The sequence below is a fragment of the Canis lupus genome, chromosome 18 (assembly GCF_048164855.1).
Source record: "Canis lupus baileyi chromosome 18, mCanLup2.hap1, whole genome shotgun sequence".
In the NCBI taxonomy this organism is placed as follows: Eukaryota; Metazoa; Chordata; class Mammalia; order Carnivora; family Canidae; genus Canis; species Canis lupus.
The window spans coordinates 40,018,560-40,037,943 of NC_132855.1; the positions used below are offsets into that span (position 1 = coordinate 40,018,560).

Sequence of the window (19,384 nt, forward strand, 5' to 3'; positions counted from 1 at the left end):
AATGCATTTTTCTTTTCACTATACTTCAGGTACAAGCCAAATGTCCCTCAGATAGAAGCTGCACCAAATAACCAAGATGGCTCCAGGCCAGATGAATTCAATGGGTTCTCAGTATCACACAGGCCAAAGAAGCTATATATGGGCAGAAAGAAACTTCAATACCTAAGTGTAGGTTCCCATTTGGTTTCAATCATGTGCAATTTCCTTTTATTTACTTAATAGAGTAAAGGGTTTAACTATTTTGTCCAAATCTTATAACACAACTGCGGATCTGTCAAGAAATTACGAATTTCATGTGGTCCCACAATTAATTCACTGATTACCCTCTGCAGTAAGTCAGAGGGTAAGTTGGAGAGATGGATGAAAATTGAAAATGGGCTCTCCTCTTGCCAGGTCCCCTGGTAGGAATGCAGCGATAGCTCAGAATTTGGTAATGGTGGTCATGGTTTAGAGATATTTAACTGTTTTGTTCTTAAAGTGTAATTGCTGGTTTTATGTAGAATAGAGGAAAGCAGGACATACTACTATGGTGTTTGACCAGTGTTTATATGCAACACAATTTCAAAGGTTATTTTGAGGCCAAAATACAATAGATTATTGCAAAGTGTCTAAATTATGCCACAGGGTCAACTAAGTTTTAAAAAGTCTATTGGCTCCTCAAAGAAGGTTCGTCAGTCAAATATCCCACAGGTTATATCTTCCACACCATACAGCAGCTGAATGGACTAATCAACATCCTATAGGGGCTTCTTCTATCATTGTGAGACATATGATCTTACCTATACAAAGTGAGGTTCAGTATAAAATGCTTTTTTATGGTGGTTTAGTTTTGTGTTTATATATTAAATTATATCCAGCAATACTTAATAATTCATAGGCTTATTATATATTGCTTTTTCTTATTTATATTTATAAAATACTTGTCAAAAATAAATAAATAAATAATACTTGTCATTTTGTTGTACATGGGATGATTTTTATTCATAGTTTAACTATGGAAATAAATGAAAATTTATTTAAATATAAAAGCCAATGATGGGATTCGAAGAAAACAAATCATTTTGAAATGAAGACCTGATATTGCATTTATTTAGATGCATTATTTTTTAAAGTTTCTTTCTTTCTTCCTTTCTTTCTCTCTCCTTTTTTTTTTCTTTCTACATTGGCTATCATGTAGTTTTACAGACACCCTAGGTAATCCTGAGATGTAAGGAAAGCAAATGGATAAAGAAAAATAAACTATCCATGAAAGATAAATAATTGACAGAACAAACACATCATGTAGAGGTTTACCTTCAACACAAACAAAACAAATGGTTCAATATCCAGACCCCAGTGACAAATGAAATCATGAACAATTAACTACAAATGAATGAGTTGGAGGAGGGGTATTGCAGTGAGAATGCCAATTAGCAGTGAAACCAAGATCTACAATAGAGTCGAATAAATTTAAACTTGTTAAGTAGCTGCTAATCTGTCACTATTTTCAGTTTTCCTTTACATTTCCCACTGAGCTTTCTATTTTCATCATGGCATAACTCTAGGCCTGCGGTAGTTATGAAATTCATAACCAGATTCACAGTATTTAGGTTGGCAGAGAGAGGCTGGGATTCAGTGATGGAAATGAAGAACAATTTAAGGAAAAAAAACAAAAAAAAACTCCAGGATTTCTTGTATTTACAATGTGGTAACTCATCTAACAGTATAAAATAATCTACTAGAACACAGTAGAGAAGGTTGACCATATAATCAGTCAATAAGCAGCAAATTGCTAACAACTCTATAATCTGTCCTCCCATCTCCTTCCAGCCCCCTCAATTCAAAACATAAATATACCTGAACTATAAGCCACAGAATTTCCTTAAAAATAAAAAGAAAAGAGACATAAAAGAATAGTAAATGCTGGACATGGTATATCCCATGCAAATCAAATTTAAGAAAACAGTTATCACTGTTTAAGTACCTAGCGGGGGCTCCGGCGATATACCAATGCTTTGCAAAAGAGCCTCTGTCTCTCTGCGTTTGCGATCCAGGTCAGAGTCGTCCTGAACAGGTTCTTTCTTTTGCTGCATATCAGCCTAAAAAGATCAGATGCCAGAAAAAAAAGTTAATAACAGAACTAAATGTATGCTTTTCCTGGCTCAAACTGAAAATGGTAAATGCATGGCTGTGAAGTCCAAGTAAAAGCCCTCAACAGACATAATCATGTGTATAAAGGAAGAAAAAACATGGTAACTGCTCCATTTAATAATTACTAACCCAGTGCTTTCTCTTTTGGTTGGAAGTTTTTTTTTCCCTGCCTCTGTCACCTTGTATGAAAATTTCTCTCACCCGATTTTGAAAGAAACCATCAGGCTAAGTATTTCTGACTGGGATACAGATTTTTAAGAAAATTCTGTTTGTTTTTTTCAACCTTGTTATCCCTTCTGGGAAGACATACTATCAGTTCTTGATGAGTGTATGTTTGTAATATTCACATCCCATGTTGGAATTATGCAAACAAAGAATTACAGGGATATGGCTAAAAAAGAAAATTAGCTATGAAATCTGTAACTGTAAAATATATTCTTTGTATCAGCAATCTAAGTTTGCCATGGTTGAAAATAAGCCAGGCTACAATGTTTATTAAGGCATGTGAGCAATATTGACATGTGTTACTTCATTCCGATTTTCATAGGCTTCCATTAAACCCATTAACTCAAAGGAGAAAATTATCATTTAGAAAAATATAAAACAAAAAAATAATTTAGAAGAATTTTCTTTCCCAAGTCCTGTCAAAAAAAAAACACATCCTGTGTGAGTCTCTCATAGACAGATCCTATGCCCCATTTGTGGTTTCTACAGGACAGTGATGTCAAAATACAGGTTAAAGAAGGTCAGTGGTGGGATTCTGGGGTCATTAAACATTCAGGTCTCTTTTCTTTTTCCTAACACAGTTAACTACTTAAGACAAGGCCTTTGTCCCACATCTGAAACATGGCAACATCCTATTTCATGTGCTACCTCAGGACAAAGCTGTGTTAGTTTACAAAAGTGAAGCTCTCTTAAAGCTTGTCAAAAACCTATTATAGTTACCAGATGCACCTTCCTCCCCAGGGCTAAGTTAGGTACCCTAACAGGTATATCATCTGCTTCAAAGGTACAGAGTACATTTCCAAGTACCGAAAATATAATTTATATTGTGACATCTAAAGCAGAAACAGTTCATGCAACTTTTGCTTTACTCTCAGATGATAACATAACACCCTGATCGTAAGCAAAATGCATCTTTGCACATACTGCTGCGCTTGACACTTTGTTATTATCCGCCTTAAGCTTAGAATGCTCTCATATTTTTGAAGTCTATCAGTCATTAGAGGTAAACCTGCCATTTTGGGGGCTGATGAGGGCGAATGAGAGGATCTCCCGCACTTTCAGGGAACCCAACATTGTGAGATGGAAGTTTCATCTGTATCTGTGAAGATAGAGAAATTCACGTTGTTTTCCAGTTATTTCACATTTGAATTACTGAAGCAAGTTCCACAACGGATACACACAACAGAGGCCAAGACAAAACTCCGATGAGGAAAAGGACTTCGCAGGGTGAGAATCTAAATCAACATCCACATTCATGAAGTTGAAAGAAGGATGGAGGAAATCCCAAAACAAGGAATTACTATAGCAGCTACTAAAATACAAATGGAAAACTTAGATGAGCAAAACTCGCCTTGGAAAGCTGGTAGGAAACAATATGGCTTCATGGTAAAGAGTTAAGCCCTAACTGGACTGCCAGTTTTACAAAGAACAGATATGTGTTTTATCCCATTCACCACTATCTCCTCACATCTAGATCCTGGCTTGACATAATTGATGCTCAATTTAAAAAAATGTATTGATTAAATGTACTAATATCTGCCTTTGGTAATTGTTATTTGATAGCTAGAGAATTTCAGAATTATACATCCTTCAGGCCAATTTCCACCACTGCACCACATTCAGCAAGCCCTTCTAGGAGGAGGCCTCTCAACTTCCAGTGACCCAGTGCTCATAACAAAGCCATTTTGATTTCCTAGCAACAAAAAGATTCATTAACCTTTCCTCATTCTTTCAACAAAAATGTAGTGAGGGACAACAGAGTGCTGGTGGTAATGAAACAGAGGTTCTAATGGATCTTAAGTAGAGTGAACAGAACAAGATCTGCTAGTCCTTTCTTTTCCAATAAACACAGGGCATATTATCTATAACTTTCTGTCATGGATGTTCTATGCAGAGAAGCACAGAATTTGTTTTTGTTTTTTTTTCTATGTATTCTAACTTTAATCATTAAGCATTCAAGAAACACCCTCGAGGGTAAATCACATGTCAACATGCATAACCATACATTGCAAAACAGTACATCTGAACCCCATTTCCGAAATTTCACCCCATTTCTTATAAGGTGTGCCTCTAAAACTCATTTTCTGCCTTTCACTTTCCTTAATTCTTTTTTTTTTTTTTTAAGATTTTATGTATTTATTCATGAGAGACACACAGAGAGAGGCAGAGACATAGGCAGAAGAAGGCGGCTCCCTGTGGGGAGTCTGATGCAGGACTCAATCCCAGCACCCTGGCATTACACTCTGAGCCAAAGGCAAACACTCAACCACTGAGCCACCCAGGTGCCCCCCGCCTTCCTTAATTCTTAAGGAAAGAGGCAATATAATAACAAATACGAGTAAGGTTAAACACCCATTTGGATGTAACAGAAGCTTACTTAAGCAAGCTATCAGCACTCAAAGTTGACCATGAAAAATGCAAAGTTAAATAACTGGGGCTTATTGGAAATTAAGGCAACTCCTATGTTACCAATTGGCATCAGCTACACAATGTTACTTCATCCAGGGCAGTTAGTTCTACCAAGTACACTAGTTCCGCAAGTTCTGATTTTCCTCTTGGAATTACCACAGAATCCTAATATGTTTTAATGACTCAATATGAGTGATTTTGCAGTGCTAGCAGTTTAAAAATGTGCTAGGTGTTTTTCCCAGCAAATGATATTTCTGTTTGTGAAGAGTAATCACAGCTGAAACCCAGAAAGGAAAATCAAAGAAAGAAAATTTGTCAGCTGAGAATTGTCCATCACTTTTTCAAGACAGCTCCATAGTTATCAGAGGAACATGTGAGGACAGGCCAGGAAACATCTGTCCATCCTACCTTACAGCAATTCAGTAGAAGGCCAAGGACAGGACGAAACTTCAGGGTGGCCCCAACAAGCACACCTCATGGCATTAAAGCCAATTTTTCCTGAAACTGGGTCTGAGTCTTAAATAGTGGCCACTATATTTATTTTAAAATCAGGTTTCATCTATTATACCACAACCAAGAAAGCAGTTGACATCCAAAGAAGCAGAAAGTGGTAATTTTATACACATACAGTTTTCTAGATTCTGTGGAGATAATCAACCTGGGTGGTCCTAATTCATGCGTTTTCAGTCATGGTAAAAACAGGCACTCAGATTAGCATTAAAGAGCATTTTGTTCCCTTTCTGTCCTAAACTTGCTTTATTTAAAATATAAGCCTAAATAAAGTAAAAAATGAAACCTGTAAGATGAAGGCTATTTCTAACTCTCCACAAACACCACAAAAACTATAAAGTCTTTAACTCAGGAGTCAGTGAGCATCACATAGACTCAAGATCAGAATTTCCAAGGATGTTTGGATGAAAGAATTCCAGATGTTTGGAAAAGGTGTCTGAGACCAGCGTCTCAGACTAGTGCTAACTAGTTGTGTGTTCACTCATGCACTCACCCTATAATCCTTTATTGGAGTCCTGCCAAGTGGCCCAATCTGTACTAGATATTCACTTGATGAAGAATAACAGCCCTTTCCTCAAAAGCCTGCACTCTATGGGGAGAGTAAGGCAAGTGAAAATGCAAATACAATGCTCTGTGCTAAATGGCTTGATAAAGGTCAAAGATAGGGGCAGGACTAACTAGTCATAGGGCGGGGAAGGTATCAGAGAAGGCTTTCTGGAGGAAGTTTGAGGTGAGAACTGAAAGACATGTAGTTAACAGCCAGATGAAGGACAATAAGGAGAAATAGGAGAATACAAGGTACAGGCAGAAGAAATATTCACAAACTCTCTGTCAAGAGAGTGTGGCCCATTAGGTGATATGTACGTAGCTGAGGTTGGCCAGAATGTGGATTTAGGGAGAAAGGAGATGGAGGAGAAAAGAGAATGCAGTCATGTCTGTCCAGGATCTGAGGACCACGAGAAGGGGTATGAAGAGTGACCCTAGGTTTCTGTTTTGTCTCATGGGCTGGAAGAGGGGGATCCTTGCTGAGCCTGGATGGAGGTCAGGGAGACTATCTCTAAGGCTTAGACTTCTGTAGCCCAGTTTCCTCATTTGAAAACAAAAGGATCAGGGACACCTGGGTGGCTCAGTGGCTGAGTACCTGTCTTCATGCCCAGGGCGTGATCCTGGAGTTCTGGGATCAAGTACTGACTGCATCGGGCTCCCTGCATGAGGCCTGCTTCTCTCTCTGCCTGTGTCTCTGCCTCTCTCTCTCTCTCTCTCTCTCTCTCTCTGCGTGTGTCTCTCATGAATAAATACATACATAAATAAACTTAAAATCTTCTAAAAAAAAGGATCAGAATAGATTCCTTCCAGGTTTCTTGCACCTACGAAATGATATAACTACAGGAAACTAGGGTCTTGAATTATAAGACTCTTCCAATTCTGGGACATTTTTGGAAGATAGAGTCATTGGCAGGGTCCTAATAAATGTAGCAGCCAACTGTACCAGTCTCAATCTCCTGTTCTAGTAGCCAACCTCAGGAACAAAATAACAGTTGTTTCTTACTGACCAGTGCCTCTGTGCCTTTCACTGCTCTACAGGATCTCCGTACATCCTCACAGAACTCCATGAGGTAGGCACCGATCTTTTCTCCGTTTACAAAAGGGAAAACAGGTTTAGTAAGGCCCCATATTCACTCAAAGCCATTATGTGAAGGGCAGAGCCAGGTTCCCCAGCCACGTTCAACTCAAAAGCCTCTGTGCTTAACCACTGAGTGTTACTGCCCTTGTTACACTGCACTGTCTGCTCAGACAAACCAACTCATCATAGTCTACAAAAGATTCTTTGATTGCATCAACGAAAGATCATTTGCAGGGGGAAATGGATTGCTGAGGGACAGAACAGGCTTTACAGATGCTATAGGGGATCCCTGGGTGGCTCAGCAATTTGGCGCCTGCCTTTGGTCCAGGGCGCAATCCTGGAGTCCGGGGATCGAGTCCTGTGTCAGGATCCCGGCAGGGAGCCTGCTTCTCCCTCTCCCTGTCTCTGCCTCTCTCTCTCTCTCTCTGTCTATCATGAATGAATAAATAAAATCTTTAAAAAAAATAAAGATGGTATAGTCCAGTGATTTCCAAAGTCTGGCCCCATTTGGAACTTTCGAATTAAAAACGTAGAGATGGAAAACAAAGGCTCTCTATTGCCGTAGGAGCCCCTGGAGCAAGGTGAAGACCTCACAGGCTTAAACCCGTGGAAATGTGGAAACTAAGATTATGTGACTTTAATCCAGATCCAGGAGTACGTAGCACTCAGGTGTAACCCGCTCCCCACTGCCTGCCACTGCCCATCTCTCAGGGCTCCGTCTGTTGTGCAACAAACCACATCTCCATCAGGAAAAGCTGCTTGGTACAAAAACAAAAAGGGTGGCCTGTTTCTATCACTCTTGTTTGCCTGTAATTCCCTACCGCCCCCCACCCCCAACACCAAATGTGTAAAATGACAAAGACGAAGCAGACAGCATAATTTGGAATCAGATTTCCCATACCACATCACATTTTGTAGTAATTCTATGAAATTCAAGTTGGATATTAGAATGTCAGTTTAAAAGGAAACTGGTTATTAGTAAAGGATAACAGGTGCTTTAAAACTATAGTAAGTGTTGACATTTGAAGGAAAGGAAGCATAACAACCTAATGCTTTTTTTGGCTTTGCATGGAAATGAATAGCCATTCCTTGTCAATTCTCACCTCTGTTTCACTCAAAGACTGCATATATAACAGCAAAGATTGCCAAGAGAAAAACGTTATGCACGCTGTCAAGGACAAATAAACCAGGACATCAATCAAAGTGTAATGGAACAGATAGATGCAAGATGCCAGAAGGCTAAAATGCAGTTACAATTATGTTTTACTTTGTTGGGAAATAATTGTTATGAATCGTAATGTTACCTTGGTCTCTCGCCTTATTGTATGAAATAACACTTATTTAGGTTGTAAGGCATCAAAATACATTTTCTTTTTCCTTACAGAAAAACTGAGTATGGAAGCAGCTCTGGTTTCTATACACACCACTGTATCACACTATATAAAGTTTCCTTCTCAGAAAGCTATTCAAAACTACCTTTGGCATCTGGTTTTTGTACCAGATGTGGGCTATTTCTACACGACCACAACAAATTGGAGAATTAAAAACAAATTATCTGTTGGATCGAGATAGTAGAAGAAAACATGATATGACAGCAACACACTAACCTGGAAAAGCAAGAGTCCTGGATTCTGGGTGTGGCAGACAGAAAAGCTGTATTTCATCTCTGGGTTTCTGCTGCTTTGTTGGCATAAAGAAGGGTTTCAATGGAAAGTCTCTGAACTCTCTTCTAGTCTTAACATGTCATAATTCTACGTCCACAGGGCAGAGTCTACTGCTGTACTATCTACCCTCTCACAAAGGGAGGGAATGAAGCTTTCCTCCTGTCTCATCTAGGATCCTTGTTTACACCCTGGGAAATACATACCCTTTAGGAAACCATGGAAATCTACTGGCATCATTTTTCTATTTTTCTCCTAAAGCATTCTGCCTGGTAGTTTAAAAGATGCAAGAATTAAACTAACACATATTAAACACTAAGTAGAGCCTGGGTACTACTAAGTGCTTTATAAGATTAGCTCTTTTAGTTCTCACAACTCCACAAAAAAGATACATTACTATTCCCATTTTAAGGATAGGAAACCAAGATACAGAACAGAGAAGAAATATCTAACAACAGAGATTTCATAGACCACTTTCAGATTTCTATTCAAATCTGGGGTGAATCTGGGACTTGGGGACCTCTGGACCATGGGTGGTGTTTGACCAGCACATAGCAGGTGACAATGATCTTATGAGGCTGAGTATATAGATAACCACTCATTTTATTCAGAAATCATAGAAGGATTCTTCTAGAGCATCCTCTTTATTCATTTGACCACCCCTCATAATCAAGTGATTTTCCTTTATCTCTACAACACCCCAATACCCAGTATTTACCTCTTTCTTTTTCCTCTCCTCTTCCTTCCGTTTCTTCTCTTCTCTTATCTGTGCTAAGCGCTGTTTTTTGCGCTCTAGCTCAGCTTTTAAGTCACTTTTGTCAGACATGTTGGTTTCCTTGGAAGAAAAGAAAAAAAATGTGAATACATAAAAATAACTTTTCTGTAAACACTGCAGAAAATCATCCAAAATCTTGAAAATGTGACTTTTTGAACATAACAGGTTGTATTAGTCTATGTGGAAGAATCAAGGAAACAAATTAGGTTAGGTCTGGTCTCATGCTTTATAAATAATTTCCTTTTTATGTATTCATAAATATTTGAAGCAATACAATGATATAGTCTCTTCTGGTGGGAAAATTATAGCAACTTCGTAATAAGCAAGACATTTTCTGTGCAAGTTTCTTAACAAATAAATAAAAAAAACACACAAGAGACTCAAAAAAGAACCTTCACCATGGGAGGAGGCAACATGGTGGAAGAGTAGGGGGTCCTCAATTCATCTGGTCCTATAAATTTACCTAGATAACTTTCAAAACATCATGAACACCTACAAATTTGACCTGAGATGTAAAGAGAGAACACCTGGAATGCTACAGAGAGAAAAGTGATTCTTCTGACAAGGTAGGAAGGTGAAGAAAAAAAGGAGAGGGAGGGGAACGGTGGCAAGATGGGCAAATCAGGCCCGAAATGGGAGCTCCAACAAGCTGGGCGAAAGTGGAGCTGCGACAAGCCAAGCTGTGGAAAGCCTAGGAGAGCTGGGGCATGAAAGCAAGCCCTGGAAAAGAAGGAACTTTAAAAATCCATGCCTGGGTCTTCCCTGACTGAAACATGCTCAGCAGGGAAATAGGGCAGAATTGCAGGAGGGGCAGTGAAGCCTCAATATTCCCAGAAACACAATAAGAATAGGAGCACCCAGGAGAAAGTTCACCACAAGCCATGGTCCGATCTCAGTAAAGGGCTGGAACACCACAACCCTCCAGGGCATTTTGTGGGCTGGCACTGGAACTCCCTTTACCCTAGAGCCTGGCAATGGATGGAGGCGGGTATCCTCCATTTGCTTTGGGAGAGGTGGACCCCAGGAGAGCACAGGACAGTGAGAACTCTCCTGCTGCTGGGCACCCTTCAATTTGTACAGATCAGTGCATTCGTGCCTGCCCCCAGGAGAATCCAGGCTAGTGTGTACTGGGAGACTGCACTTCAGTACTCATGGGGAGCTCTTGGCTCCAGAGCTGGAGATCTGGCTGCCATCATTTTTTTGCTTCTTTTCGCTTTTCACCTCAGAGAGGTGGGGCCTGTAGGGAATGAAGGCCTCACAGGATAAACAGCTCACACTGAGCCAGGCCACCTGGCAAGGGGCAGAGCATCTCCACTCAGGCACAGACACCCGAGAATCAGCACAGCCCACCCCTCCCAAGAAGAGCTGCTGCAAGAACAGGGAAGAGCAAGTTTGCTGACCAAGCAATACTGGAAAGCTCCAGGACTCAGGGAAAATAGTATATACAGCTAGAGGTTTTTTTCATTGCAATTTGTTTATATTTCAGGTTAAAAATTTCCAGTATTTTTTCTCTTTTCCTGCCTTAACTACAATATTTCACCAATTCTTTGTTTTTAAGCTTTTTCCTTTTTGACTTTCATATTTCTACAATTACATGTCTTAGATATATTCTTCATTATTGGATTCCCTTCAACATATTCAATTTAATTTTGGTAGATATATGGGTTATGGGTTTTTGTTTTTTTCTGTCTTGTTTTGTCTTATATTAGTACCTTCTAACACATGGACCAAAATACACCAGAACCAAGTGGAACACCATGTTGGTTCATTCTGTGAGACTATATTCTCTGTTACTTCCCATTCTGCCCCCTCTTTTTTTCTTCTTTCTGTTTTTTGTGTTTGACGTTGTGTCTTATATATATTTTGTTGGTTTATATAAATTTGGAATTGAGTATCTTCTAACATACAGAACAAAATACACTCAGAAACCAGGGCGCCTGGGTGGCTCAGTGGTTGAGCACTGCCTTTAGCTCAGGGTGTGATTGTGGAGTCCCGGGACGGAGTTCCATATTGGGCTCCCTGTGGGGAGCCTGCTTCTCCCTCTGCCTACGTCTCTGCCTTTCTGTTTGTGTGTATCTCTAATGAATAAATAAATTTTAAAAAATACACTCAGAATCCAGAGGATCACCCTCTGGGTCCCCTCAGGGAGACTATATTCTCTATCCACCACCACTTCCTCACTCCCCTTTTTTCTTTGTTTTTTGTTTTTGTTTTTTTATTCTTACTAGTTTAAAATTTGTTTTTCACTTTAATAATCCATTTGTTTTATTTTGTTTTGTTCTTTTTTCTTTTATTTTCTGGTCTCTGACGTCTTCAGAATCATCTATGTTTTATTTAGGTAGTGGTTGATATTTTTGACTCTGCTCACTCATACAGCCACTCTGCACTGGACAAAATGAATAGAAGGAAGAATTCACCACAAAAGAAAGAATCAGAAGTAATACTCTGCCACAGAATTGCTAGACATGGATTTAAATACAACATCAGAAATATAATTAAGAAGTACAATTATAAAATTACTGGTGGCTCTGGAAAAAAAGCATAAAGGACTCTAGAGATTTTTTTACTGCAGAATTGAGATCTAATCAGGCCAAAATTAAAATGCTTAAAAATACTGATATGCAGTCCAAACTGGATGCTCTAACTGCTAGGGTTAATGAGGTGGAAGAGAGAGTGAGTGACATAGAAGACAAGTTGATGGAAAGGAAGGAAGCTGAGGAAAAAAGAGAAAAACAATTAAAAACCCAAAAGGAAAGGCTTAGGAAATAAATGATAGCTTGAGAAGGAAGAATATTCGTCTTATTGGGATTCCAGAAGAGGTTGAGAGAGAGAAAAAGGACTACAAAGTATATGTGAACAAATCATAGCTGAGAACTTCCCTGATCTGGGGAAGGAAACAGCATTCAGATCCAAGAGATAGAGAGGACACCCCCCCCAAATCAATAAAAACCATTCAACACTTTGACATTTAATAGTAAAAATTACAAATTTCAAAGATAAGAGAAAATTCTTAAAGCAGCTTGAGACAAGAGATTCTTAAGTTATATGGGAGAGATAACAGATTAACAGCAGACCTCTACACAGAGACCTGGCAGGCCAGAAAGGGCTGGCATGGTATATACAGGGTACTAAATGAGAAAAAACATGCAGCCAAGAATACTTTATCCAGCAAGGCTGTCATTCAGAATAGAGGGAGAGATAAGGAGCTTCCAGGATATACAGAAACTGAAAGAATATGTGACCATCAAACTGGCTGCAAGAAATACTAAGGAGAACCCTGTAAAAGAAAGGGGGAACCCAAAGAAACAATCCACAAAAACAGGGACTATATAGGTAATACTATGACATTAATTCATAGCTTTCAATAGTTACTGTGAACGTGAATGGGCTAAATGATCCCATCAAAAGACACAGGGTATAGGACTGGATAAAAAAGCAAGACTCGTCTATATGCTGTCTACGAGAGACTCATTTTAGACCTAAGGACATGTCCAGCCTGAAAATGAAGGGGTGGAGAACATTTACCATTCAAATGGTCCTCAAAAGAAAATTGGGGTGGCAATCCTCATATCAGATAAATTAGAGTTTATACCAAAGACTGTAATAAGAGATGAAGAGGGACACTCTATCATACATAAAAAGGGTCTATCCAACAAGAAGACCTAACAATCATGAATATTTATGCCTCTAATGTGGGAGCTGCCAAGTATATCAATCAATTAATAACCAAAGTAAAGAGACAGATCAATAATAGTACAATAATAGTAGGAGACTTCAACAGCACTCTCAGCAAAAGACAGATCTTCTAAGGAGAGTATCACCAAAGAAACAAAGGCCTTGAATGATACACTAGACCAAATAGTTTTCACAGATATATACAGAACGTTTAATCCTAATGCAACTGAATACACATTCTTCTCAAGTGCACATGGAACTTTCTCCAGAATAGACCACATACTGAGTCACAAATCAGGTCTTAAGGTCTTAAGGTCTTACCAAAAGACTGGGATTGTCCCCTGCCTATTTTCAGACTACAAGGGAGGGAATACTTCCAAACTTTTTCTATGAGACCAGCATTACCTTGATCCCAAAACAAGACAAAGACCCCACCAAAAAGGAAAATTATAGACCAATACACCTGATGAACATGGATGCAAAAATTCTCACCAGAATACCAGCCAGTAGGATCCAACAGGACATTAAGAGGATTATTCACCACAACCAAATGGGATTTATCCCTGGGATACAAGGGTGGTTCAACATTCATGATAGATCACATCAATAAGAGAAAAAATAAGAACCATATGATCCTCTAAATAGATATAGAGAAAGAATTTGACGAAATACATCATCCATTCCTGATTAAAACTCTTCAAAGTGTAGGGATAGAGAGAACATTCCCCAATATCTTAAAAGCCATTTATGAAAAGCCCACACTGAATATCATTCTCAATGGGGAAACACTGAGAGCCTTTGCCCTAAGACCAGGAACACGACAGGGATGTCCACTCACCACTGTTATTCAACATAGTACTAGAAGTCCTAGCCTCAGCAATCAGACAACAAAAAGAAATAAAGGCATTCAAATTGGGAAAGAAGTCAAACTCTCCCTCTTCGCAGTTGACATAATCCTGTATTTAGAAAACCCAAAAGACTCCACTCCAAGATTGCTAGAACTCATACAGCAATTCAGCAACGTGCAGGATATAAAATCAATGCGCAGAAATCAGTGGCATTTCTGTACGCTAACAGACTGAAAAAAGAAAAATTAAGGAATCAATCCCATTTAGAATTGCACCCAAGCTGTGATCATCCAGGCAGTACGGCACTGACACAAAAACAGACAACTAGATCAATGGAACAGAATAGAGAACCCAGAAATGGACCCTCAACACTATAGTCAACTAATATTTGACAAAGCAAGAAAAAATATCCACTGGAAAAAGGACAGTCTCTTCAATAAGTGGTGTTGGGAAAATTGGGCAGCCACATGAGAAGAATGAAACTGGACCAATCTCTTACACCATATACAGAAATAAACTCAAAATAGTTGAAAGATCGAAATGTGAAACAAGAATCCACCAAAGTACTAAAGGAGAACACAGGCAACAACCTTTTTTAACTTGGCCACAGCAACTTCCTGCAAAACACATCTATGAAGGCAAGGGAAAGCAAAATGAACTATTGGGACTTAATCAAGATAAAAAGCTTCTGCACAATGAAGGAAACAATCAACAAAACTAAAAGACAACCTATAGAATAGGGGAAGATATTTACAAATGACATATCAGATAAAGGGCTAGTATCCAAGATCTATAAAGAACTTACCAAACTCAACACCTAGGAAACAAACAATCCAGTCATGAAATGGGCAGAAGACATGAACAGACATTTCTCCAAGGAAGACACGCACATGGCCAACAAGCACATGACAAAATGCTCCACATCACTTGCCATCAGGGAAATACAAGTCAAAACCACAATGAGATACTACCTCACAACAGTGAAAATGGCTAAAATTAACAAGACAGGAAACAACAAATGTTGGAGAGGAATACAAGCTCTTGGTGGGAATGAAAGCTGGTGCAGCCACTCTGGAAAACAGTGTGGAGTTTCCTCAAGAAGCTAAAAATAGAACTACCCTACGACCCAGCAATTGCACTACTGAGTATTTACCCCAAAGATAATGATGTAGTGAAACACCAGGACACCTGCAACCCACTGTTCATAGCAGCAGTGTTCACAATAGCCAATCCGTAGAAGAAGCCACTATGTCCTTTGACAGATGAATGGATAAAGAAGATGTGGTATATATATATACAATGGTGTATTACTCAGCCATCAGAAAGGACGAATACTCATTTGCTTCGACGTGGATGGAACTGGAGGGTATTATGCTGAGCAAAATAAGTCAATTGGAGAAAGACAATCATCATATGGTTTCACTCATATATGGAATATAAGAAATAGTGAAAGAGTTATAAGGAAAAGGAGGGGAACTCAGTGGGGAAAAATTAGAGAGGGAGACAAACCATCAGAGACTCCTAGCTCTGGGAAACAAACAAAGGGTTATGGAAGGGGAGGTGGGTGGGGGGGTGGGGTAACTGTGCGCACCGAACTGTGAGCATGTGTGCACCAAACTGCTCAGGTTTGTCTGTTCTTGCATCTGAAGACTGTGGAGTAGAGAAACAGGTTATCTGTCCCCACATAATAACAGTAGTGTGACAAAGACAGGAGAATTATAATAGACACTCTCATTCAAAAGGGAGATTAAAAGGGGTGCCTGGCTAGCTCGATCCGTAGAGTATGCCATGACTCTTGATCTCAGGGTCATGAGTTTGAGCCCCACCTTGGGCATAGAATTTATTTTTTTTAAATATTTTTTTTAAGATTTTATTTATGTATTCATAGAGACACAGAGAGAGAGAGAGAGAGAGAGAGAGGCAGAGACACAGGCAGAGGGAGAAGCAGGCTCCATGCAGAGAGCCTGACGTGGGACTCGATCCAGGGTCTCCAGGATCACACCCTGGGCTGCAGGCGGCGTTAAACCACTGTGCCACCGGGGCTGCCCTTGGGCATAGAATTTAATTTAAAAAGGTAAGGGAGAGAAAAACAAGAGGCACCTAACAGTAACTGGTCTAAAACAACTGAGAATTTCAGCAGGGATATGCTTTAAGTTCCTTTATTAGGGCCCAGTACTATCCCCTAAGAGTTCTCCATGGCTATTTAGTTTTACCCTTTGGTTCTTAGCTTCCTGCTTTGAGTTATTCCTTCTTTTATATTTCTTAACAAAGTATTTGCATGGGTTTTTCATATTTTACTGGTGACATTCTGATTTAATCATTGATCTTGACCATTTCTTACTTAGAGAGTCTACTCTCTAGTATCCTGGGAATGAGAATAATTTTATTTGGAACTCAGCAAGATCTGCTCCTTTATAGTTTTTTAAAGTTATATTTAAAACCTGAATAGTCTTTTTTTAAAATTCATCTTACTTATCCACACTTGATCACAGGCAGCTAAAAGAACCAATTAGAAAAAAAAAAAAAAAGAACCAATTACCAGGGAAATCTCCATCCCTCAAAAACACCCAGGTGCTCATCACAACAAATGCACTCTTTAATCTGCATCACCTATTTACCCGTCCCCCCGCCACTGTATGGAAATGTTGAATCATTATGTTATATGCCAGAATCTAATATTACACTATATATTAACCAACTGGAATTAAAATAAAACTAAAAAAAAAAAAAAAAAAGAACCTTCACCATGACTTCCAATTTAGATAATAATGGGCCAATTCATCCCCATGGTGAGAAAAGAAAATAGGCGGTCATAAACCCTTAGAGATGTGCTCCACTCAAATATCAATGGACTCACTCACTAAACATTCCTCCACTGAGCCTGGGCATATAGATCTCATTTTGACTAACATTCTATGCATCAGGAAAGACAGCCACTAAAGACCTAACATGTTAATCTTCTTTTTCTGTAAAACTCCTCCCAAACTGTCACAATTAATTTCATCTCCTGTACAATCCTATTTCTATAAAACTTTCATTTGCATACTGAATGCAATTGTGCTTATCCTGGCACTTTCCTTGTCTCAAGTAAAAGATGTTTATGAACACATGAAATAGTAGATAACACCATGGCAAGTTCTTGGGTAAATTTATCTGAATGAAATTTAATTTTATGGGGATTAATGGGGATGGTGATGCCAGTAGTGAGGGTGCCAGAAATATTTGCAAATAAAATGAATTTGGAAAAGACTCACCAATTACCAATGATTATACTTGTCTCTTCTGTGCTCTCAATCGGAAACTAAGAAAATGGAAACATTGAGAAATGAAGAACCCTCCCTCTGACCCAAATTCCTAAAATAAAGTAGAAAAACACAAAAACATCCATAAATGTCATGATTATTTATTTCCATATTATTTATACACAGCTATGATGAATATATAATGAATCCCTAAGTAGATGACAGAGCAATGAAAGACAAAAAAGAACCAAAGAATATGAAACAATGAAAAATTCTCACACTTCCTGTCACTGCCTTTAGAAGGTAATCAAGAACCTGCAGTCACCCTAAGACACACTTCCCAATGAATAAACACAATTGGGAAATGTATCGTGGTAACTACTATACATGTCCCTGTTCATGACGTGATGGCAAAGACTTGTGACATTATAACAATAATCACAACAATCAACCTTTGTAATCAATTCATGATTGCCCCCATTTTCCTTTTTCTTTTTTTTTAAGATTTATTTATTTATTCACGAGAGACACACACACACAGAGAGGCAGAGACACAGGCAGAGGGAGAAGCAGGCTCCCTGCAGGGAGCCCAATGCGGGACTGGATCCCAGGACTCCAGGATCACGCCCTGAGCTGAAGGAAGACGTTCAACTGCTGAGCTACCCGGACATCCCCCTATCTTCCTTTTTCAACAAAAACTGTTGAATAATTAATATGTGCTCGGCACTCTATAAGGCACCAGAGTAAAAAGATGAGCAAAACCAGATTCTCTCCTTCAAGGAGTACATAACACAATATTGTAAGCATGTGGTATGGCTGGAGATGTTCTCTGCACTACTGGCTTATTGATTACTAAGTGCTAGGCATGTTTATCTTATTATCACATTTAATCCTAACAATCCAAGGAGACCAGTATTATTAATGCCTCGTTTGCAATTTGGATAATGGGAGACTCAGCAAAACCTAAGGCAGCAGGGTCAATACAAGGCCAAAACAAATCTCAAGCATGTCCATGCTCCAGACAACTCTACTCTGCTGACCCCAATGTACAAATTTAGGTAGAACGCAGAGCAAAAGAGTAATTAAGATCTATTCGAATGAGCAAGGTTACCCTCTGAGGAGATAGAATGTGAGCTGGATATCACAGGAGGTCAGGAACTGGCAAAGAAGGGAAGATACAGGTTTGTCAAGACCTATAGAATGGGAGCCAGCAGGCTAATAGATACAGATGAATCCAGGCCAAGAAATATAAACTTTAGCTGGTAAGAATGGATATGCGGGGGCAACAGCTGAAGCCTTGGGAAAATAGAGAAGTGAGTTCCATTTGGCGTAATGAGAGACAGGAAATCACACCAGCTTTTTGAAAGGGAAAACAACAAAATAAAGATGGAATTTGCTTAAGCCTATTCGTATCTCTGCCTGGAAAACAGATAGGAGTAGCAACTGGAAATAAGGCAAGCTGCTGGGAGGCTGGTGCCAACATCTGTCTGGAGTGACCGCACCTGCACTGGGTTGGTAGGTGAATGGAGAGACAGAATTCAGGGAATGTGGGTGGATGAAAGCATGCCGGGAAGAAAGAAATCTCTCGGCAGCCTTTGGATATGGAAGCCAAAGAGAAAGATTCGGTAACAAGTCCACTTCGAGAGAGCAAGGATGGCAGTGAAGTTGGGAAGAGAAGGCAAGAAAGCAAAAATGAAAAAACTTGTAGCATTCTGTAATTTGGGTGTCAATGGGATTTCTGAACAGAAAGGATGCAGAGATACAATACTGCAGATGGGATGAGAAGCTGGATGGGGACAGGAGTTGTGGGACAGAGCAGTGAGTCATCCATCTACAAAGCTGAAGCCTGAGTCACAAATTCAAAGTTCTGCAGGAGCCAGGCAGACAACATGAAGAGGCAAAGTAGTGATCAAGGCCAGTCAGAAAGGAAACACCTGCCTGAGAAGGCAGTTCTACCCGGCTCCAGCTGGTGGGTCACAGGGAAGAATACAGATTCAAGTAGTTAGATCTTTGGTTTTGTTTTGTTTAAGAGAAACCACAGGACTAATAAAAGTCAAGTGTATCACTAAGATATTGTTTGCCAATAATTTTCGTACCAGTGGGCAAAAATCCTGACAGGAGAAAATTAGAACCTATTTCCAGAAGCCATCTGAGAAGTTACATCTACTCTTCTTTCCCCAGTGGGGACCAGTCAGATTTACATTTTTGACATGTTTTGGCTGTCAGAAATGAAATGTTCAATCAGAAAGATCACTGTTAGAGAAAGAATTGTGTCATTCTGTGCT

The 19,384-nt window shown here is 39.3% G+C and overlaps 1 protein-coding gene and 1 long non-coding RNA gene across 16 annotated transcripts in view; one reads left to right on the top strand and one right to left on the bottom strand.

Annotated features, from left to right (window-relative positions):
- The window catches only part of DYNC1I1 (dynein cytoplasmic 1 intermediate chain 1), a 438,187-nt gene that overhangs the window by 263,066 nt on the left and 155,737 nt on the right, over positions 1-19,384 (bottom strand). For 11 of the 12 annotated variants that reach the window (XM_072784073.1, XM_072784080.1, XM_072784075.1 and 8 more), the window contains 2 exons: positions 9,278-9,394; positions 1,964-2,078 (listed from right to left, as the gene is read on the bottom strand). In XM_072784073.1, coding sequence (XP_072640174.1) covers positions 1,964-2,078; positions 9,278-9,385 — 223 coding nt within the window. In that variant the 5' untranslated portion in view covers positions 9,386-9,394. Of the gene's footprint in view, positions 1-1,963; positions 2,079-9,277; positions 9,395-17,111; positions 17,154-19,384 lie in introns of those variants that run through there. The other variant, XM_072784076.1, reaches the window with a different exon arrangement.
- Positions 1-19,384, top strand: part of LOC140609018 (uncharacterized) — an 80,679-nt gene that overhangs the window by 49,887 nt on the left and 11,408 nt on the right. For 2 of the 4 annotated variants that reach the window (XR_012011024.1, XR_012011026.1), the window contains exon 7: positions 30-784. The exons of the other annotated variants lie outside the window; for them this stretch is intronic. This is a non-coding gene — a long non-coding RNA (uncharacterized lncRNA). Of the gene's footprint in view, positions 1-29; positions 785-19,384 lie in introns of those variants that run through there. 4 annotated transcript variants of the gene reach the window in all.